The sequence below is a fragment of the Bufo gargarizans genome, chromosome 3 (assembly GCF_014858855.1).
Source record: "Bufo gargarizans isolate SCDJY-AF-19 chromosome 3, ASM1485885v1, whole genome shotgun sequence".
NCBI lineage: Eukaryota > Metazoa > Chordata > Amphibia > Anura > Bufonidae > Bufo > Bufo gargarizans.
The window spans coordinates 333,808,937-333,832,161 of NC_058082.1; the positions used below are offsets into that span (position 1 = coordinate 333,808,937).

The 23,225-nt window shown below is 47.0% G+C and overlaps 1 protein-coding gene across 1 annotated transcript in view; it reads left to right on the plus strand.

The window, feature by feature from the left end:
- IPO9 (importin 9) overlaps positions 1-23,225 on the plus strand; it is a 130,031-nt gene that overhangs the window by 59,800 nt on the left and 47,006 nt on the right. Inside the window, exons 8-15 of the mRNA XM_044287319.1 lie at positions 1,797-1,897; positions 2,023-2,081; positions 4,120-4,268; positions 4,357-4,455; positions 4,534-4,640; positions 17,112-17,251; positions 20,768-20,927; positions 21,009-21,235. Coding sequence (XP_044143254.1) covers positions 1,797-1,897; positions 2,023-2,081; positions 4,120-4,268; positions 4,357-4,455; positions 4,534-4,640; positions 17,112-17,251; positions 20,768-20,927; positions 21,009-21,235 — 1,042 coding nt within the window. The remainder of the gene's footprint in view (positions 1-1,796; positions 1,898-2,022; positions 2,082-4,119; positions 4,269-4,356; positions 4,456-4,533; positions 4,641-17,111; positions 17,252-20,767; positions 20,928-21,008; positions 21,236-23,225) is intronic.

A 23,225-nucleotide genomic window follows, 5' to 3' on the forward strand; every position in this document is an offset into this window, starting at 1 on the left:
GTGAAAAATGTCATTTTTTTGCAAAAAAATCGTTACATTTTGATAACAAAAAAAGTAAAAATGCCAGCAGCAATGAAATACCACCAAATGAAAGCTCCATTAGTGAGAAGAAAAGGAGGTAAAATTCATTTGGGTGGTAAGTTGCATGACCGAGCGATAAACGGTGAAAGTAGTGTAGTGCCGAAGTGTAAAAAGTGCTCTGGTCATGAAGGGGGTTTCACCTAGCGGGGGTGAAGTGGTTAAACCGATTTTCCAAGATTTTTATACTGATGTCTTATCCTCCGGTTAGGTCATCAGTATCTGATTGGTGGGGGTCTGGTGTCCTGGACCCTTGTCAATCAGCTGTTTGAGAAGGCACCAGTGCTTCTGTGAATGCCGTGGACTTCTTGCAGCTTGGAAAGCACATTGTATAGTAGCTGTGCTTTGGTTCGCTCTCGGCCTCATTCACTTCTATGGGGCTGAGCTGTGCCTAGACCATGTGACCGATAAACGTATTGTCTGGCCTGGAAAAAGATGAGAAGGCCATGGTGCTACCGTGAGCACCGCTGCCTTCTCAAACAGCTGATCAGCGGGGGTCCTGGGTGTTAGACCCCCACTGATCAGATACTGATCACCTATCCAGTGGAATATGGGATATTGCAACTATATTAATACGCATTAGACTATATTCACACTATCTACATTGGTTTTATTCATAATTGTGCCATGGCAGACATTTTCAAATCGCTTGTAGATAATTATGCCAGGTACCAGGTGGATTTATGGAAGGGCCCATGTGGTGTTCAGTATTTTTCTTTGTAAGAGAATTGCTGCAGATTAAGGGTACTTTCACACTTGCGACAGAGGATTCCAGTCAGGCCAGAACTGCCTGCCGGATCTGGCAATCCAGACACAAACGGATGCATTTGTGAGACTGATTCGGATCTGTTTTGCAAATGCATTACAATAACAGATCCGTCTTTCTGGTTGTCATCCGGAAAAACTGATCCGGTATTTATTTATTTTTTCACATGTGCAGACAGCAAAGCCGGATCCCTTTTCCAGAACACTTGGGCCGGCATTAATGCATTTCAATGGAAATTAATGCCGGATCCGGCATTCCGCTAAGTGTTGTGGATTTTTGGCCGGAGAGAGAACGCTGCGGTATTTTCTATGGCCATAAAAAACTTATGAGGGACTGAACTGATGCATCCTGAACGGATTACTCTCCATTCACAATGCATTAGGATAAAACTGATCAGTTATTTTCTGGTATTGAGCCCCGAGGACGGAACTCAATACTGGAAAACTTTTAACTCAAGTGTGAAAGTACCCTAAGCTAGTAGATGTCCAAAAAAAAAATAAAAAAATGGAGACAGCACGTCCAAAAAAGGTGAGTTTTAATTCCAGATGCAACGTTTCGGCTTAGTGATAGCCTTTGTCAAGCATACATAAACACCAGAGGGTGGGGAAAAAATACCCACATACAAACCATGTGGTTTGTAGATGTCTCCATTTTTTTGGACATCTACAAGTTGTTAATATTGGGGGACCTTTTACCACCTCCCTTGGAGACGAGCACCTGCAGCATTTTTTCTTAGGAGTGCTGTCCACCCGTGTTTTTTTTTCTAGTACCCTAAGCTATTCTTTTCATAAAAAATACTGGAGCCCTTGATGGAATGTGAATAATGCCAATGTGAACAAAGAATGAGTTAATCTTGAATCTACTGTGTAGGTTTTCAGAGGGTAAAGACATGAATATTTCTTGTCATATTATTTTGCCTTAAAATAACGTTGCTTTGTTCTTGTGTTTCCAGGCTGTCACTGCACTGGTTAAGAACTTCCCTAAACACATGGTGTCCTCAATGCAGCAGATTCTACCTATTGTATGGAATACATTGACTGAGAGTGCAGCTTTATATCCTTTGATTATTCCTAAAACTTGGCCTGTCAGTTACATACCTGCATATGAAGTTCACCCATGAGGTTCTCTGTCTATTGCTCCATCTTACATTTCAGTAATTTCCTTAATTAACTGTGCACTTATGTTCGGACTGAAGTAAATGATACAGAAGAGATAGAGGATCCGGTGGATTCAGATGGTATGCTGTCTTATAAAATTCTACAAGCTGCAGAGCAGTTTCTCCACTTTTGCAGGAAATGCTAGATCAGGGGTTGTTAGCCTGTGGCACGCAGAATGCATTTTGCTAGAACACCAGCTGTCACCAATTGACGGCAAGGCTTTTTAGTCTTGTCGCCATTTGTTACTTGCCCTGCCGACCTGCTGTCTCTTAATGAAATATAACTTTCAGACGCGTCACACAGGACGTGTCTGATAGGCCCGCACCTCACGCTCCCCACCCTGGCCTGCAGAGGAATGATAGCAGAGTGAGGGACTCTGCTACCTTGCCACAGAAAGGTATGTGAATGGACTGGGGATGTGGAAAGCATGGTGAGCTTGGGGATATAGGGAAACAAGCTGTTTGACTACTTTGACGGTGAGGGCAGGAAGGGGGAGTAGAGGAATGATCACTGTGACTAGCTGGGGGAAGGATGCTGAAATGGAGGAACGAGCATGGTAAGTAATTTGGGGAGGATGGTGAAATGGGGGAATGAGATCTGTGACTATTTTTTGGGGGATGGGGGAATGAGCACTATGACTAGTTTGCAGTTGGGGGAAGTCCCCTAAATTAATTCACACCTTTGCAGTTCCCTTAATAAATGATAACCCCCAACACAAATCCAAACTGAATTAAAGGGGACCTGTCACCAGGATTTTGTGTATAGAGCTGAGGACATGGGTTGCTAGATGTCCGCTAGCACATCCGCAATACCCAGTCCCCATAGCTCCGTGTGCTTTTATGGTGTATAAAAACCGATTTGATACATATGCAAATTACCCTGAGATGAGTCAGCGCTTGAAAATAACTCTTCTCTGGTCACACAAGTAAGATATGCTAATTAACATTAAAGAGTCATATGTATCAAATCGGGATTATTACACAATAAAAGCACACAGAGCTATGGGGACTGGGTATTGCGGATGTGCTAGCGGCCATCTAGCAACCCATGTCCTCAGCTCTATACACAAAATTCCGGTGACAGGTTCCCTTTAACGCCCCAGACAGATCCAAAAATCAATTTAAACACCTAACCAGACCCCATAATTGATTTAGCTGCTCATCCTCCTCTCTCCACACAAGGTCATGCTGAAATCCTATTGAGCAAGTGACTAGTTCAGGGGTGGGGAGAGAATGGTGAACTTGGGAAAATGGGGGAGCGAACATGGTGACTAGTTGGGGGGAGGATGGTGAAATAGGGGAACGTGCACTGTGACTAGTTTGGGTGTGGATGTGAGCCTACATGTAATTGGAGGTGGGATGAGGATACAACTTTCTGGCTACTTTGGGGATGGGGGGGGGGGGATTGTGAGTCTGGGGATTTGATTGCTGGTGGGATTAATGAGGAGCAAGCTTTTGGATTACTGGGGGGGGGGGGGGGGGTACAGATGGGCGATGGTGAGCCTGAACGTGTTTGCTGATTGGTGCATGGATTTGAGCTCTGATTTTTGTTATTTTGGTGGTGACCAATATTATATGGGGCTCCAATGTATAGCGGACAATGGTAGGGGAGGGCAGCCCTCGGTCAGTTAATACCAGTGAGGCCTGCTCTCCCCCAATGTCAGTGTGTGGTTGGTGGGGGGTTCCCCATATATTAGTCCCTTTAGTCAGATTTAGATGAGCAGTGACCTGCTTTATCCATATATTTGCTGGAAGGCAATTTTTCTAAAAAGCTGGAAACTTCTTTAAAGTTTGCAAGTCAGGCAGTGTTCAGAATTTTGTGAAGTTTCTAATGAATAACTGGTTTGTGTTATGACTTTGTATGACGTGGCAGACGCTTGAGCTTTTTGTTTTTTCTCCGGCACTTCGTACTAAAACAGTTGCTCCCTTAGGTATTTCTGTTGAATTTTTCAATTTTCAGTTTTGCTGTATAGGCATATGTTTGTCCTGTCTTTAAAAATGTTGTTTAAAAACACTATTGGCAAATTTTCTTCCCACCCTCACTTAAGAAGATTTAGCCTTACTCTTTTGCCTTTGACCATGTGTTTTGCGTAGTAATTCCTGCCTCCCATTTTGACAGGTGAAGTCTTAGGTTTTGAGAACCTGGTATTTAGTATATTTGAATTTGTGCACACATTGCTGGAGAACAAGTTCAAAGGAACTGTGAAGAAAGCTCTGCCTGAACTGATTTATTATATTATCCTTTACATGCAGATCACAGAAGAGCAGGTAAGAGGCTTAAGACATGAAATGAATGTGTGTGGATATCTCGAGATGAAATGACTACAGTGTTTCCACCTATTTACTTTACAAATAGATAAAGGTGTGGACCGCAAATCCGCAGCAGTTTGTTGAGGATGAAGATGACGACACCTTTTCTTACACTGTCCGGATAGCAGCTCAGGATCTTTTACTGGTGAGTGAATACACAGGCTGCAATTCTCTAACAGTCGTCTTTCACCATTTATATATCCTCATTATTATTTTTCTCTAGGCAGTTTCTAGTGAGTTCCAGAATGAAAGTGCAGTTGCACTTGCTGCTGCTGCCACTCGTCACTTCCAGGAGGCTGAACAAATAAAGAATCAAGGTGTAGAGCACTGGTAAGCTGGTTATATAATACTGTATGAGTGGTAAACATGCAAAATTTGTTAACTGTGGCATAAATTATGCCAACACAGACTCAAGCAAAGCAGACTTCAAATATTCTCCTCATGATACATTTTCCCTTATATATTTTAATGTGTTCTGCAGCTTCTGCCTGTCTGCCCTCTTTCATGTCATCTCACTCTCGCGTGTCAGTTCTTACATGCAAGTGGCAAGGACACCAGTGTGAAGCTGCATTCAGTAGAACTACACTGGAGAGTCAACGCACACAGATAGTACAGACAGGCATTGTGAATCAAGAGGTTTATATAACTACAGCTCATGACTGAAAACACTCACCTACTTTATATCTCCACTCCTGGACCTTTAGATAGAGGAGGCATATCTTCAACATATTACAGAGATATACAAAGGAGTGTGATGAGGGGAGGGGCCTAAGAGCTGCCAGGATGGATTTGCTAGGTGATGTCATCCTGTAGTTCACATGTAGTTTCAAAATACATATGGTCGTGCGCGTGAGCATTAATGCTGGTTTGCCAGATCTATTACCATTTGAGCATTTATGGGCCAGCTTCAACAGTGTGCAGGATCTACATGCCCAGCTGCCACATCTGTGGGCAAATGTGCTGCACAATACCATACAGAACCTTTGCCTCCATGTCTCTCTGTATCCAGGCTAGAGAAAGCTCAACAGGTACTAAAGCCTCCTTTCAATTGTTTTCCTCCGAATAAACGTATCCTTTCGCTCTAATATTATCACTTACATACATAATCATTATATTCACACGTATTTTTGTTCTTTTGTCAGTGTCCCCGCCCCCAAAATTCAACAAGCTCAATATTTTAAGTCTCGTAATAATAAATTAATAATCTGGTTGCTCATCTCTGAACCATTTATAGCTCTAGTATAACCTTTATAGTGTATGAAGCCCAAAACTGAATCTCATTTATGATATGGCCTTATGAGGAATTTCTAAAAGGGTAAGATTTCATTGGAATCACCTGTTTCTTTATTTCCACAAATTAACAGCTGTGTTGTTCTTGGGTGTACCTGTAATCATAGTCACCTCCCTACTTTCCTTGCTAGCCTCAGCCCCCTATAAATCCCCACCAAACCCTCCTGTATATACCTGTATCTGCCTTCATTTTTGTATGACCACCCTCCCTCTCCCCTGATCCTAGATTAAAAGCATCTCCTGCCATTTCGCTATTCTTTCCCCCAACACAGCTGCACACCTCCCATTGTGGTGCAGCCTATCCCTACTGTAGAACCTGTAGCTGGCTAAGTGACTTGGTTAACACTGTAAACTAGCACCGTCTTTCTAATGATGCTCAAGGTACCTAAGGTATTTCGGAAAACACTACTTTGAAGGTCTTTATCTTGAGCCTGTCTCCTAGTTTCCTAAAATAATTTTTAAGGCCTTTCAATCTACTACTGACTTTCATTGGTACCAATGTAGATCATGGCTGCTAGATCTTCACCAGCCCCACCCAGCACCATTTGTATGGCCCATGCTGCACTCCTCCTCCCATCCTTCCTACAGCAGTCCTCCTCCTGGTTGCTAGGTGAAATAGCTCAGCCATGCAAGAGATTTATAAATAGAAGGGTTTTTGTGGCTCACCAGACGGTCAGTATGGGTAGAGGTGCTCAATCACCGGTACACCTAAAACCGTGAGGATATATTAAAATAGAAAAGAATTGTGATGGCACACTCGCATTCGGATAAAATAGAGGGATGTTTAATGTTATATAAGGTAAAATATATAACATTAAGAAGTGTCCCGAAATGCGTCTGGTCAGAGGAAGCCGTGAGGACCATAAGGAAATTAATGATATCGAGCTGAAAATCATCGGAAGAAAATATCTACTACAGCGGTATTCTTTTAAAATTTCCTGCAGCCAAGAAGACTGGCCAATCAGGAATCAACTACCGTGTGACGTCAGGCTGCATCATCATCACGTGCAGCATCACATGGTAAGGCAAGTGATCACGTGGGACGCCACGAAGGTCCTTGCAGAACGGAATACGCCGTAACGGACTGAAGAGGGGTAAAGTAAATTACATCTCCTACTATTCCTTCACAATACAATATATGTACTTTGCCCACAACAACGGCGATATACAATAAATATATCGGGACAATCTATATCTAATTTCAAGTGGGTTGGAAAATTGCCAGGAGAGTCGCTCTCTTTAAAAGGCGGACACCAACACTTGAAAATCCGGTGAACACAGGACCCAATATTGTTGTATCCATAAAAACAGCTATTTTACAGCATCATAATATATGAAGATTACCTATATGGTATATGAATCACGTTCTTAAGAACACATTTTTAAGGAACACTTGTATGTTACAAATTAACTTTGTCTTGCACAACGTATTTTACTCAATTGAGCACATCTTTTTCACATTTTTTTCAATTTTTTGCACGGCACTTTTTTCTTATTATATTCATTGGATCCTATATGCGAATATATCGCTCACTTCTCAAGAACACCACTACTTAACTAAGGACAGCTAACATACACTATTTAGCCTTTTTTTGGACCATATACTCATTGATTCCAGGACCTCCTTGAAGAACTCTTTGAACATTTGTGGACATTATTTTTAATTCTAGGGACTCCTATTCCCTGTTTAATAATACTCATTGAAATATAGACTCTATACTAAATAATACTACGAGTAGTTACTATATATCTATATAGCTATATATCTATATATATAATTTTTTTATATCACTATTTTTATGTAATTTAAATAAATATCAAATATTTTACCTTATATAACATTAAACATCCCTCTATTTTATCCGAATGCGAGTGTGCCATCACAATTCTTCTCATGCAAGAGATTTACTAGGGTGTGCTACCTCAGAACTAGCCTACCTGTTAATTTTTCATCTCCCTCTTCTATTACCCAGCCACTGACTTTTGGGTCCTGATCTTGCCCTGCTCCACCCACCTCCATTTTTATTGGCCCCAACCAGTGTCTGTGCAATGAACCTAAACTTCCAAGTGCTTAGCATTTTTGGATATATTTGCCCTCAAATGGCTGCTCAAGGCATGCAAACATTGCACAGAACACTCATTCTTGGCATCATTGTCCATGGAACGCAAATTTAAACTTTTTCCCTTTCAAAGGGTTTCTACCACCAGAAATACGGTTATGTAGCTGATGTGAGTGATGCGCTAATGTCAGCTATACATAAGTGTGCAAAGTGCAACCATAGGTGGGTTGGCCTTCTCACTGCTTGCGGGGCTGCTCGTACGTATGCCTCACTTCCTCCTGCGACATACCCTTTTCTCTTGGGATGTGGTGCTTGTCACGGGCCTTGCACTCTTCTCTGAAGAGATCATTCTGTCCACCTGTATAACCCTTGGGTGCTGTCATACAAACATTAAAAGAATGCCATTGTATTCAAAGGTGTATTCTTTAGATATGAGTAGATGGGCTCTACTTGCTCTCTACTTCGCCGAGCTGGGTGGTGCTCGTTCTCTGGTTTGGCCTGCATATTGTGGTCCCGTTGTGTCGGCATCCACCATGTCCGTTGGCCTTTCCACCTGGGGAGTGTTCGTGGTTCTTTGATACGTACCCTTTCGTTCTCCCGTGCACTCGCTTCCCGGCGCAAGTGGTCACTGGGTCGAGAGTGCCGTTTGCAGTGCCACTCGATTTCTGCGTTGGCTCTGGCGGGACTGCTGTTCCCTCGCCTACTACTGTTTCCTCCTCTTCGGGTGTCGTGCAGTATGAGTTTTTTTTCTTTTGGCGCCCGCTCTGCGCTTCAGGCTGGTCCGCTACCGGGTTCGGGCCGCTTTTCTCGGGATGGTCACCCAACTTTTCTTGGGTGCTCGCTTACCCAGGTCCGTAGGACCTCCACCTTGGGTTCTTCAGGGTATTTGCCTTCTGCGTGGCTGTGAACCGGGCGTCTCAGTGAGCGGGGTTCTGCCTTTGAGCTGTCCTATGGCTCCCCTGTTGCCCACTCCTCCTTTCGGTTGGAGGGTGTTATGCCGGCCTCTGTCTCGACTGCCTTTTCTCGCCGGCTCTTCTTGGCTCCCGCTCGGTTCGGCTCGGCTCCCTCCGATGTGGCTTTTGCCCCGGCTTCGCTTCAGTTGTCGGTTCCTTCGCTGCCCTCCCTTCTGGGGAGAGCTTGGTTGTTCATGTGGGTGGTTCTGATGTTCCTCTTGGCCTCGTACTGTCTCCCTTGTTCACTCTGGCTGTAACTTGGGAGGACTCCCATTCGGTCGAGATTGTCATTAGATCTCCCACACCGGGACTGTAGGACGTCTTCCTGTGGTGGCTACATCGACATGGACGTTGGCCTGTCTTGTCCTGGCGGTTGCTGGGCAGACCCTTCGGTTCCTTTCCGTCTGTCCTTCTGCTCCCCCACTCCGGGTGGTTACAGGACAACGTTGCACGGGGGCCGACGGGTCCAGTTTTGCCGACCGTTCTGCCCGTGTTACTGGTCTGCGCCTGTTCGCATTGGTTTTTTTTCCCGCTTGCCCGGGCGACTCTAGCGGGCTCGCTAGTGTTCGCTCCTGGCCGTGGTTTGTCCAGGATCTGTTGTAGGACTTAGGGGTTTTACCGGGGGTTCTGTGGGAAGCTGGGCGTTCCCCCACTCTGCCTTTCTCTCTCCATGGTTCTGTCTCTCTCCAGTCCGACCTAGATCTGGGACTGGGATGCTGTTGCTTGAAGTGTCAAGTGTCAGCGCTGTCCTTCCCCTTTCAGCGTTCCCCGGCCCTCTGGGCCTGTCAGGACCCTCTTCCGTGGAGCGGCTTGGGGTTCCCTTGTACTGCCCCTGGGTACCGCCCTGGGCATTGCATACTGGGCTCTTGGCACTCCAATCTTTCCCTTGGAGCCGTTACAGAAGTTCTCTCTACTCCTTCTGTCCTGTACGGTTATGTTTCCGTAGCCGTCGTGTCTCTGGCGGGTGCCTGGGTGGCGGCCCTTCTTGTTCCGAGCCTTCTCTTTCTTCAGGACAGGGCTGTTCTCCATCCCGTCTCTTCCTTCCTTCTGAAGGTGGTGTTTGTCTTTTCATTTTAACGAGGCTTTCGTCCTCCCCTTCCCACCCCCGGGAACGGACACTTCACCGATTTGGGAGTTGTTTGGGCCTTGCGGGTTTTTTACTTGGAGATCTCCGACTCTTGTCGACGTTCGGTCTCTTGGTTTTCCAGGACGTCCGCGCAAAGGGTTGGTGGCCTCCGGGGTGGCTTTCCTCCGCTTTCTCACAGTGGTTATTGCTGTGGTTACCGCACCAAGGGCAGGGTTCTGCTTTTGGTGTCACCGTTCATTTCACCAGAGCGGTCGGTGCCTCCTGGGCCGGAGGCATTTGGCTTCGGCCATGCGTCTGGCGAGGCGGTCACTGGTCTTCCTTACAGCGTTCTACAGGGTGCATACTCTGGCTTCGGCAGATGCTGCCTTGGGCCGCCTGGTCTGCGGGCGGCGGTTTCTTGATGACTTCGGGTGCTTCGCCTTGGTGCTGTGGTCCCTCCCCCTTTTGGACTGCTTTTGAACGTCCCAAGGTCTTCTGTGTCCCCCAAGGAAACTGGGCGAGAAAACGAGATTTTTGTATAACTTACCAGTAAAATCTCTTTCTCGCTCTTTCCTTGGGGGACGCAGCACCCACCCATTCTTTGTTTTTCTCTGCACGGTTTCCGAGTTGTTTTACCCGTTGGGTAGTTGGCTTGTTGGTTCCGCTTTTGGACTTTGCCTTTTTTCACTACTTGGACACGCAACTGGCAGCCTCTCTCTCCAGGCTGAGGGTATAGCTGTGGAGGAGGGGCTTAACAGTTTTCACTTAGTGTCACGCCTCCTATGGAGATGAGCTATACCCAAGGTCTTCTGTGTCCCCCAAGGAAAGAGCGAGAAAGAGATTTTACTGGTAAGTTATACAAAAATCTCGTTTTACACTATGTAGCCGTAACACCATTATCACAGCATATAGTCTTGTGATACAGAAGACCTATGACCACAAAATCTAGTGCAGTCTATAGGCAGCCTGTTACGGAGCATAAGAAACTGAGCAGATTGACATTGTATTTTTGGGGTAAAAGATTCAGCAAAAAGGAGTAAATCTGGGCCTTTGCGTTTATCTGGAGAATTGCAATTTACAGCGCACAGACATTTGTGCAACTTGCTGTTGTGCGATTATACAACTGTGATTTGGCTGTAGAAACACAACCAAATTGTAGAGAAGTTCGTGTGCGACTTGCATTATCTATAATGGCAAAATCCTGTTAGATTTTTTTTTTTGTGACTGTTGAAGCATGGCTCACTTTACATCACAACCCCATTGATGTTCATTAGATGCGATGTTGTGCTCTTCATGTTTCACTATACGTCACAACGTAGCCCTAGCCTTTCGTGCTGACCATTCAGATGCGGATTTGGTGAGGAAACACACAGATATTCGTGTGAGGTATCCTAATGGGTCATGTGAAAAGGAATTGTCCTTATAAGTGTAGCTTCACATCCCATTTTTTTTCCATCCTTTTAATATATACATTCAACGGATGCCATACAGCTGCATCCATTCACCATAGAGTCCCATTGTAAAAGTATACCTTTTAATTATTTACCGGACTGTGCAGGATACAAGAACTTGCTGTGCTTTATTTTTATTTTTTGTAATGTATATGTCAAACGGAGGTATAAAACGTGATGTGAACGCACCCCAAGACAGCCCCTTAATTTTGTCATCTTTAGCAATATAGACGTGTAGGGAGTGTCAAGTACAGACAGGAGCACTTATCATTCATAAATGTCCAACTTTCTGTTGCAAACTAATTATTTCTCGTCAATGGCATTGGGGGACACAGTACCATGGGTATATGCCCAGCTACCACCAAGAGGCACTAGACATTAAAAAGGTTGGCTCCGCCCAGGTGGACTATACCCTGTCCACAGCACTAGGTTATTTGGTTTTAGTCTAGTGTCCATAGGAGGCAGACATGACCTGCTCTTTTTCGCAGGTCTTGCTGCTTTTTATTTTATTTTTTATAATTTTTTTTTTTTTTTCCTTCTGCAGGTCTCGGCCTGCTGCAGGATGGGGCTCCATCGTGCACTGCCACTTTAGTTGCACCCCCTGCGGGCGTGTACTCGGGTACCATCGCCAGTCCCCCATTTACTGCATCCGCAGTGGCATGCTGGCATTCCCACGGTCCCTGTGTTGAGTCTGCCTATGCGGAGACCCTGTGGCGCCCGAAGATGTCTGACGGTGAGCATCGTCCCTGTCCCTGCCCCAAGGCTATGGGGTCCCCCGTTAGTTCCCTCTGTGGCCTGGGGGTGGTTTTTACCTTAGCCAAGGTTTTGGGTGCCTTCTACCCCCCTGTTTCCCGGTGGGAGGGGAAAACGGAGCCCGCCTGCCCTCCCCTCTTCTCCCCGCCACCCCTGCTCCTCCAGGCTCCCACCCCGGCCCTTCCAGCTTTTTTAGTCCCCGGCTTTTGCTGGGACTAGTCCGCCTTTTATCCCGGCCTGTCCACTGCACCCCAGGTGCTTTCTTTGCCTCGTGTCACCCCTCCCCGGTCGTCGCTCCTCTCCCTTTACCCTCCTCACCTATTTTTTTTATTTATTTTTTGTCCGAAGGGCCCCCGATCTGCCGCAATAAGCCCCACCCACCTTACTCCTCCCCGGCCGCCTCATAAATCGAGGCACCAGCTTCTGGGTCTGTTAGGCCGTGCTCGTCCCACCCCCTCCTAGGTTTCCCGGGCTTCCTCAATGGCTCCTGGGAGGGGCTATCCTCTCTTCCTATCCTGGCCAAGCGCGGGCTTTCTGTTGTGGGGGGCCGAACCTCCTCCCTCTGCCTGGAAGAAGATGCCTCCATCTTATTGGCATCTCTCCTGCAACCTCTCTGGTCCCTTCTGCAGCTGCTGCAGCGCCTCTTTGTGAGAAAACACCTGGGGTCTGGTAGGCCAGCCTCTTGCTGACATTTTTTTTTATTTTTTATTTTCCCAGCGTCCCCCTCTGCTTCCCTGAGTCCCCTCCAGTGATCGTGTTTCTCTGGCAGTCGGACTGTTCTGAGGTGACCGGACTGTCCAGTATTATGTTGTATACATATAATTATTAACCCCATGAGGTAACCTAGCCTCTAGTAATGTCTGCTCTGGGTGTTGACTGCAGTGCCGTCCGTGCACAGATGATACAGACACCACTTACGTGGTCTAGCTGTCCCCGTTTGTGAGTGGTAGCTCCCCAGCCCTCTCATGTCACCCTGACCCATTTCTGTGTCTGTCTCTCCTGACTGGGCCTGTCCTAAGCAATAGGGAATCCTGTCTGCTCTCCAAATCTATGGCAGAGTCACGGCACTGATTGCCTGCCCAAAATTGCGGCCACCTCTGCCCTCCCAGGGACCCTTCGGCGGATAGTGTGCACCAAGCAGTCACATTGCTCCCTTCATAGGTAGAGTACCTGTACCGTCTCCAGATGCTGCAGTCAGTACTCCTGTCTGGTGCTCCATTTTCAAGGGCTGTAGCCATTACTTATGCCTGGGTTTAGTGTACACCAAGCAGCACATTGCTCCCTTCATAGGTGTAAAGTTTACAGCATCTGGAGATGGTAAAGGTACTCTGTCTGGTCCTGTGGTGCTCCATCTCCAGGGGCTGTAGCCATTACACTTTTTCTAGGTACTCCATGCAGCCATATTGCTCCCTTCATAGAGTACCTGTACCATCTTTAGACGCTGTAGTCATTACACCGGTCTGGTTCTCTGGTGCTCCATCTCCAAAGGCTGTAACCATTACTTATGCCTGGGTCTAGTGTGCACCAAGCAGCCACATTGCTCTCTTTAGGCCCCTTTCACACGGGCGAGTATTCCGCGCAGATGCGATGCGTGAGTTGAACGCATTGCACCCGCACTGAATCCCGACCCATCGATTTCTATGGGGCTATTCACATGAGCGGTGATTTTCACGCATCACTTATGCGTTGCGTGAAAATCACAGCATGCTCTATTTTGTGCGTTTTTCACATAACGCAGGACCCATAGAAATGAATGCGGTTGCGTGAAAATCGCAATCAAGTGCAGATGCGATTGCTAGGAGACTATCGGGATGGAGACCCGATCATTATTATTTTTGTTATAAGGGAAAATAATAGGATTCTGAATACAGAATGCATAGTACAATAGCGCTTGAGGGGTTAAAAAATAAATAAATTTAACTCTCCTTAATCCACTTGATCGCGCAGCCTGGCATCTCTTCTTTCTGTCTTCTGTGCTGTGTGGAGGAACAGGACCCGATCACATGATCCATCACCATGGTAAAAGATCATGTGACGACCGGAGTGACGTCACCACAGGTCCTGTTACTGCACACAGCTAAGATGAAGACAGAAGGAGATGCCAGCTTCGCGATCAAGTGGACTAAGGTGAGTTAAATTATTTTTTTAACCCCTCCAGCGCTTTTACTATGCATTCTGTATTCAGAATGCTATTATTTTCCATGTTATTTTCCATGTTTTAAGGGAAAATAATACAATCTACAGAACACAGATCCCAAGCTCTGTGAAGAAGTTCGGGTTTGGGTACCAAACATGCGTGATTTTTCTCACGCGCGTGCAAAATGCATTACAATGTTTTGCACTCGCGCAGAAAAATCGCACGTGTTCCCACAACGCACCCGCACATTTTCCCGCAACGCCCGTGTGAAAGGGGCCTTAGAGGTAGAGTATCTGTACCATCTCCAGATTTTCTGTAGCCATTGCACCTCTCTGGTTCTAGTGCGCACCATGCAGGCATCGCTCTCCTTTTTAGTGGAGTTCCTGTGCCATCTCCAGATGCTGTACCCATTACACCTGTCTGGTTTTAAGTCTGCACCACACAGCCGTATTCTCCCCTAATGGTAGAGTACCTGTACAGCCTCCAAATACTGTAGCATTGCCAATGCTGTAGCTATGTTCCACTCTCAGCCACATTACTCCTAATATAGGCAGAGTATTTGCTGCATCTCCAAGAGCTATGCCCTATTGGTACTATCTACGGCCCATACGTATCCTGCATTACTGGTTGTGTCCTTCCCTTCCCTGGCTCTGATAGGCTATCATGTGGTCCCCCATTCACGTGGAGTGATGTTTCCATCTCCTGATGCTGTATTCATCGCTCTTTTCTGCTTCAAGCCTACATGGCATCCCTGGTATCCATGTCTCTCGACTCCCCCCCCCCCCCCCCACTCCCTCTCGAGTTGTATTGTTAGTTTCAGTATGTGCGCCTGTTCAGATCTGACACCAGGTACAGTTCCTCCTGAACCAGGACCTCTAGTCTTCTTTGTCTTTGTACTAGGAATTATTTTTCCTTATTGCCTGACGCACTATTTAACAAGACTTCCCAGTCCTGTTATGCACCAGACAACTGCTCTCCCTCCGTGAGCAAATTATTGACTGGCATGCTAGGATTGTTCTTTGTCAACCCGATAAAGTACTACTGCATGCTGCACAGCCACGTTACCCCATTTCATGATGGAGTATTCGTGGTGTTACAGATTTACATGGCACAGTCCTGGCAGAGTACAGGGATCCCCACTGGAGGTTCTATCCTGCAGGAGTACGCAGCGTTGAGTACCAGCCGCTAATGCAGTTTCGGGTCATCGCTGGATGTTCTCCACCATTCAGAATCTCTAGGTGGTCAAAGACAATTGCCTTCGCTGGATGTCCTCTCCGATATGACTGACAGGACTAGTGAGTGCCTCACTCCTGCCGGTAGGTGAACTTTTCCACTGCTTACTCTAGTATTGGACTTGGTTACGTTGTTCTGCCTTGGTCCGGGTGTTCTTTGTACTCCCTTATATTTTCTGATTAGTTGTGCTACATGACAGAAGGGCTGTTCCTTTCGGCCTGGCTGTTGTCTGCACCTATCAGTTCCTTCCCCCTTCCCTGGGGGTTTCACTGTGCTCTGCTGGTAGCTGGTTTCTACATGTCAGTGTAGTCTCTCCTGGCTTTCCCTGCAGACCTCTGCATCCTCTCTAACATATAGATGTCTGGCGTTTCTTTTACCAAATCCAGGCTGATGTACATTCCCCCTTCTGGGACAGTGTTATACAGTTGGCTGGTCACTACACTTTGAATGGTTGGTCACCCATGGCCAATGTTATTTCCTTTATTTTTTTTTTATTTTTTCATTTTATTTTTTTGGGCTATGGTTGTCCTTAGGTGGTCAGGTTCTGTGGACCCTTCTTGGGCCCTTGACTGGGTAATCCTGCTCGGAGTCCATGATTCCACTCATTCTTAGACCATCTAGCTGGCCGCTCCCTTCTGGAGAAACATCCCATGACATTCTGACCGCACAGGTTCTGTATGACAGCTGTTTCTTTGGGCCCGGTTTGGCCTTTTTCCCTTTTGGGTCCTCATAGGCTTGTTGCCCTCTTGAGATTCTAACATCTCTTTCCATCCCCCCAAGTCTAGTTCCTGGTACCTAGTTGTTTAGTGCTATGGTTTGCAGTTTACATTGTATTGGTTACTTTTGGGATGGAGCTTTCCCTCGTTTGGAGAACTGTTTCTCATTAGGCTGTTTGGAATCATCTCCTTCTCCTCCAATATCTCTCATTCCAGTGGGTCTCCGCTTGTATTTCCAAGACCTGCGACTGGTTCCTTTTTTCCCTGTGCCTTTATGTGGCCAGGGATATCTCTGGTCTTACATTTCGCAGCAATATGTTCCCTTCTGACTCTGGCTCGCTCCTTTTCCTTGTGAGTCTTGTTTAGTTTCTCTCAAGCGTTTAGCCTCCAGTGCTTCAACTTGCGTCCTTCCATATGCAGAGAGCTAGGTCGTTGCCAACAGATGTTGCTGGTCTTCTCTCCTGTTTCCTCAGGGGGAGCCCTGGTTCTTCTAGATCCTTCCTCGGGCTCTCTAGTGCATTTTTGGTCAACTCTTTGTTCTCGTGCAGGACATCTGACCCTGCTCCTTATACTCTAGCACTTTATTTTTCCCACCTTGGGTGGAGTGGGCTAGGGTTTCTCCTAGTTCTGTAGGGTCACATGTTTCTTCTGCATCTGTGCACCCATCTTTTTGCATGAGATTTCAATCCCACCCTTGAAAACTACTTTTGGACGTCCCATGGTACGGTGTCCCCCAATGCCATTAACGAGAAAATTGTATTTTTGTACTTACCGTAAAATAAGTTTCTCATTCAATGCATTGGGGGACACAGATCCCACCCTCTGTGTTTTACTTTCTCTCCCTGTCACCGGGCTGTTCTCCCCGGTCCAGGACATGTTGGTTCTTAGCCTTTGTTTCTCTCTCCTACTGCTTTTGAAATTGAATAACCTAGTGCTGTGGAGAGGGTATAGCCCACCTGGGCAGAGCCAACCTTTTTGATGTCTAGTGCCTCCTAGTGGTAGCTGGGCATATACTCATGGTACTGTGTCTCCCCCCCCTAATGCATTGAACAAGAAACTGATTTTACGGTAAGTACAAAAATCCAATATTTAGGCTCCTTTTTCAATCCCACTGAGAGTAATCCATTATTATGTTTGTTTAGGTGGAAGATACATGAAGCATGTATGCTGGCCTTGGGTTCAGTGAAGTCTATTCTTACCGAGGGCGTTCAGAGTGGAAGAGTCCAGTTTGATATGCCTGGATTTTTGACTGGAGTTATTCTTTCAGATCTCAACCTTTCAGGTATGTTTATCAGATAAAGTAAAGGGGTTTACCAGGAATTCCTTATTCATGACCTTTCTTAGGATAGTGTAAAGGCTATTTCACACGGGCAAATTTTCCCGTCCGGATGCGATGCATGTTGTGAACGAATAGCATCCGGACTGAATCCGGACTCCTTCTTTTTAATAGGTCTGTGTACATGAGCTTTCACACATCCATCTCTGCGCTTAGGAAAAATCACAGCATGTTGAGTACTGATGCAATGTGTTTTTCACTGATTGTTGCCAGGAGATGTTGAGTGTTCTGTGATTTATTTATTTATTTTAAATATATATTTTTTTCAATGTGCCTGAAAAACACATTTTTTCCCCTGAACTGATTGACACAATTTTTATTCGTGTAATGGCACTAAAATTACCTCAAAATGGCATGGTAAGGAAGTCAGCAGGAAATTAATGCCGGTAGCTCCACCCCACTAATCCAGACAAAAGATGCACAATACTTTCACACAGTGTTTGAACAGTATACTGTATTGCATCAGTGTTTATAATCCAGTGGAACATCCAGAGAAAAAGCATCATGGAAAGATTTGTGCCTAATGTGATTGTCCATATTGCCTCCTTTACTAGCTTTTTTCATTTTTCCCCTCACTCATGACTGCACCCATGCGACTAGGGCCTCCCATCAAGGACAGGAAACCTGAAGAGATAAAATGGTTCACACCCCCACCACACCTCAGTTCAGGTTTCCTGTCCTCCGGATAAGAGGTACCTGAGGAGCTCTGGCTCCTACCGTTGCTTGATTCTCACCTCAGGAGGCTGGGGAGTTCCGGGGCTACTACACCGTAAAGGGACCTATCCCTGGCAGCGTCAGTCTCTTGGGGGAGCCACTGCACGAGCCTGCTCTTCCTCCTGCCTCCTCCCAAGCCTCATGGGGAGCCGCTGTGGCCCTGTTCATTACAAGATGCCAGCACGCGCTTCTCTGGCGTTCTGTGCATGTTTGCTGGGACGGCCCCTTCCGGCTCAATGATGTAATGTCCGGGCCCCGGGCCAGAATAGGTGTGGGCATCCTCTTGCTTTGGATTAGGCATTTTTGGGCCTAGGGTTAAAAGGAGCCAAGGCGCGTTTTATAAATTGGCAGCAGGAGAAGGCAGCCAGCTTTGTGTGCACACAGTGCTGTGCAGGATCTGGGTTTCCACCAGCATGTCGGAACCATATTTAACATCTATGTCAAGCATGTATAGATAAGTTCGTTGGAAGATTCTCACAGCTTATCCAGGACTTGGTACGGTCAGAAGTTAAATCTTCTATTAAATCACTCGGTCGGAGTCGCCCGAGATCTCCAGAAAGGTCTACCTATTATAAGGACTCCGATTCAGATTTTTCTGGGGAAGACAAGGATAGAGAATCCGGCCAGGCCTCATCAGATGATTTCTTTTCTTCAGACGAGGATTCAGCGCGGAGGGCTCTTTTTCCACCAGAAGATACCAAACTTTTACTTAAAACAACCTAAATTTATTGCTGACCAGGTTTTTGACGGTCTTGGCCCTAAAAGGCATATTTTTCCCGTTCATAAAAATATGAAAGCACTTATCAAAAAAGAATGGAAAAATCCTGATAGAAAATTTTTCATTCCTAATTCTGTAAAAAGAATATTCTACTATTTGACAATTTAGGCTGCTTAGGAGATCTGTTAGATAAAAAAGCAGATGTCTATCTTAGATGTGCTTGGGCGTCTGCTTCAACAAGTCTTAGGCTGGCCATTGCCGCCTCTTGGGTCTCCAGGTCCTTAAGGCTATGGTTAGATCAGCTGGAGTCGCATATTAAGGACAAAAGACCTAAAGAGGAATTACTGTCTTCCCTCTGTAACTTTTCTAAAGCCGCAGACTTCCTGGAAGACTCCTCTACTGATGTGATCCGTCCATCTTAGAGAGGGCCTCAGATAAGAGGGGTTTCCCGGTTCCTCAGAAAACTTCATTTTTTTTTTTAGTAAATCCCAGGCCAGCAGGGTGACTGACTGGGGGGAAATTTCCTAAAAGGTCTGTCTGTTTGTTTTTTTTGTTTTAAGCCTCAGGACAATAGACCAAAGGACAAACAAGAATGATGCCAGATCTCAGTCTGGAGGTCCATTTCTCAGAACAAGTGGATCTTAAGTGTGATAGGAATTCCCGAAGGAATCCATTTTCTTTCTCATCCATCAGATTTTTTTTCCCCCCAGACAGCTTGTCCCAAAAATCCGGAAAGGAAACCCAATGGAACATTCAGAGTGATTTAAAATCTAAAAAATAAAACAAATCTCTGGTCTACAAAAAACTTTGTATGGAGACGATAAAATCAACTGTTAATCTCCTTTTCCAGGATTGCTGGATGGCAAACTTGGATATGGAAGATGCATATTACCATGTTTCCAATCCATGCTTCCTCCCAAAAGTTTTTAAGAACAGCAGTCTGGGTCCAGGGAGAGTTACTGCATCTCAAATACAGAGTGCTGCCCTTTAGGGTTTCTCAGGCTCAGAGTCTTTATCAAAGTAGTAGCGGCTTTTGTAAGTCTGTCTGGATTTGCATTAGTGCCCTATCTGGACGATTTTTTAATAGTCTCTCAATCAAAAGAGAGACTAGAAAAAGACAAAACAAAAGGGGGGAAAGGAGGGGTAGGAAAACTAGTACCATTGATTTTTAAGAGCGCGAGTCAAAATACTCATCCCACAATCGCCAAATTTTCTTAAATCGATCAGTCTGGTTAGCCAGTATGGCTGTGCACCTGCTGTTAATCAGGCAAGTATTACTCCTGTGCCTGGCTCATCAAAGTGCTCTAAATGTACATTGTGGGTTGTGAAGTTACTTCCCGCTACACCGTATTTGTACAGCAAAGGTCATGAAAGGGTTTGCTAGTTATACTTGCTAATGCATATTGTGGTGGCTGCTATTTGTGTTACAACATTAGCGCCCGATTGTGCAGCTAGTAATAGTGGCCAACCCCTCATGCTATGTGACAGATATCAGTCATATGCACAAATGAACGGGGTCAGGGATAACTCTGAATCACCTGAGTGGTTAGACAGAAGGAGGGGCCACAGCAAAGTTTGAGGCTTCCAAACAGTTGCTATGTCAGCCTGAAACCTTGTGAAGGCTCCCAGGCCTACTAGGAGACTCTAAGAGCAACAGGGCGTTTGTGTTACACCTAGAGGCTTAGCTCTTTCTGCAACTGCCATGCCCCCTCTACTTTGATTGCTCCTAGAGACTCCTTTTCATTTTTATTAGTAACCTGCGCACATATGAAGCTGGGACCAGCACAGATGTCTTCAGCTGCCAAGTGCCCATGCAACAGGTCAGCCAATGTCATGGGTGCAAATCTGCTGACAGATGCCCTTTAAGGGGTTAAATGGAAAGTTATCACCAGCTGTGCCCACTTGCTCACTTCTGTAGATACTGCTGATCTGTTTTTAGGGGATGCAGCCTGATGTCACAGCAAGATTTGGCGCCTTAGGTGTTTGTGTAGAGCTTGAACCTGACATTTTAAATATCCTTTCTCAAATAGTTTCACCCTTCCTACTTGGACGCTCTCTCTGGGCAGCAAGTCGATTCACAGCTGCTATGTCTCCTGAATTGATACAGCAGTTTCTCCAGGCAACAGTGAGTGGACTTCACGATAATCAGCCACCATCCGTGCGCATTTCTGCTGTCAGAGCTATATGGGGGTACGTTTCATTTTCCTTGTACCATTTTCAACCCTCCAGGTTTTTTTTCCCACTCATGTTTGTTTTGTGTGTTTGTGTCAGGTATTGTGATCAGCTCAAGATCTCGGAAAGCACCCATGTTCTTCAACCCTTTCTGCCCAGTGTGGTTGACGGACTTATACACCTTGCAGCACAGTTCACTTCAGAAGTGTTGAATTTAGTAATGGAAACCCTGTGCATTGTCTGCAGTGTGGATCCAGCATTTACTGCCAATTCTGAATCTAAGATCTGTCCTTTTACCATTGCCATCTTCCTCAAGTACAGCAATGGTAAGTCTTGCTCTTTTTGGGGGCAAATGGATTAACATCTATACATAGAATTTATATATAATTATATTATAATACAGCACTGAGCATGTCACCAATTTCTCGCCCAGTTTCCTTGGGGGACACAGAAGACCTTGGGTATAGCTCATCTCCATAGGAGGCGTGACACTAAGTGAAAACTGTTAAGCCCCTCCTCCACAGCTATACCCTCAGCCTGGAGAGAGAGACTGCCAGTTTTTAGCTTAGTGTCCAAGGAGGCAAGACACTCCCTGCTCTGCAGGGCTGTTTTCTCCTTGTTTAAATTTTAGATTTTTACTTTTTTCTTTCTTTTTTGTTCCAGATCATCAGGGACAACAGAGACGCACTAGACCTCTCTGTTTCTCCCGGGGTTGAGCTGCGCCAGTGCCGGTCACCGCACTGCTGCCTCCCCCACAGAAGGCAAGGTGGATCAGGGCAGCCTAGCTCCCTTACATCCCGCCAGCGCAAGGGTCGCCCGCACGCCAAGCCCCTCTTCCAGCGTCCTGCCACTACGGTGCCAGTAGCTGAAGGGGCGACCCTGCTGGAATGGACCGAGGGTGAAGACGGCTGTGGTAAGAGAGTGGCTTCTCCAGCCCTACGTCCCCACCCAATGGTCTCCTGCGTGCCTGACCCCCATACTGGGCCTCTGGACCCTTCCCCTGCTGGACATAGGCATGGGGTGCTGCTGTGCGGCAATCTGCTCCCCTTTTCTCCTGGCCTCATAGGACATGCTGCTAGTGAGGGGACTATATCCTGACCTCTCCGTCTCTGGGTCCCCCCCTGGCATCTGCGCTTCCCCCCATCTCGCCTAATCACATTGGGCTTACCGGAGGGGCAGGACGCTGCAGTGGAGTAAGGAGGACCCCTTACTCTTCCGGCCGGCGGGGTGGGCTCCCGCGGCCAGCGAGCCGCTATTCCGGCCCTCCTGTCTTTTCTGGCGGCGGGGTGGGCTCCCGCGGACGGCAAAACCGCATTCCGGCCCCTGTTTTTTCCGGCCGGCCGGGTGGGCTCCCGCGGCCGGCAGAACCGACACTCCGGGCCCCTGTATCTTCCGGCCGGCGGGGTGGGCTCCCGCGGCCAGCGAGCCGCCATTCCGGCCCTCCTGTCTCTTCTGGTGGCGGGGTGGGCTCCCGCGACCGGCAATGCCACGTTCCGGCCCCTGTCTTCTCCGGCCGGCCGGGTGGGCTCCGCGGCCGGCAGAACCGCCACTCCGGGCCCCTGTCTCTTTCGGCCGGCGGGGTGGGCTCCCGCGGCCGGCATTGGGCTTGACTATGCCCCAGCAGGTGCCGGTCGGCGGGGCTCCGCTAATTGGTCCCAGGCTTCGCGGCCTGCTGGGCCGCAATCCCGACCGGCCCGCGGGGTGGGCTAGGTGGGTTGGCCCTCTCCCGCGGCCGGTTTGAACCGCCATTCCGCCTCAGGTCCCGGCGGTATGATGGGCCGGACTCCGCAAATTTAGCCCCCGGCTTCGCGGCCTACTAGGCCGCACTTTTCCGGTCTCTGGTGGAGGGGGCGGGAACTTCTCCAGGCGCGATTTTTTCCCGCCTGGAGGTTCCTCCACCCTCAGGGGATCGCACGCCGCCCTCCAGGCCGGATCCCTGTTAACCCTTTGGGTGCAGGCCGGCTCCCACAAATGGGTCTGTATAGTTGGCCCCCCTTTTTTTTTCTTTTTTTCTCCTCTCTCAGGGCCCCTATATAGTGGCTCCCCTTTAGCCTCAGAAGCTGGGTTTAAATGAAATTTAAAAAAAAAAAAAAAAAAAATTTTTATAATGATGCAATAATTAATAATAGATCATGATTTCTATTGGGCTGCGCAGGACGCTGCAGCCTTATCAGTAATGCTGCATGTCTGCATGACCTCTTTCCTCAGGCGGCATGGTGTTGCGCTCCCAGCCTGCGTCGCTGCTAGGGCATTTCCCCTTTTAGGCGGTTTTTTCTTGCCTCTTCCAGGATACGGCGCTGGCCAAGTGCATTCGGA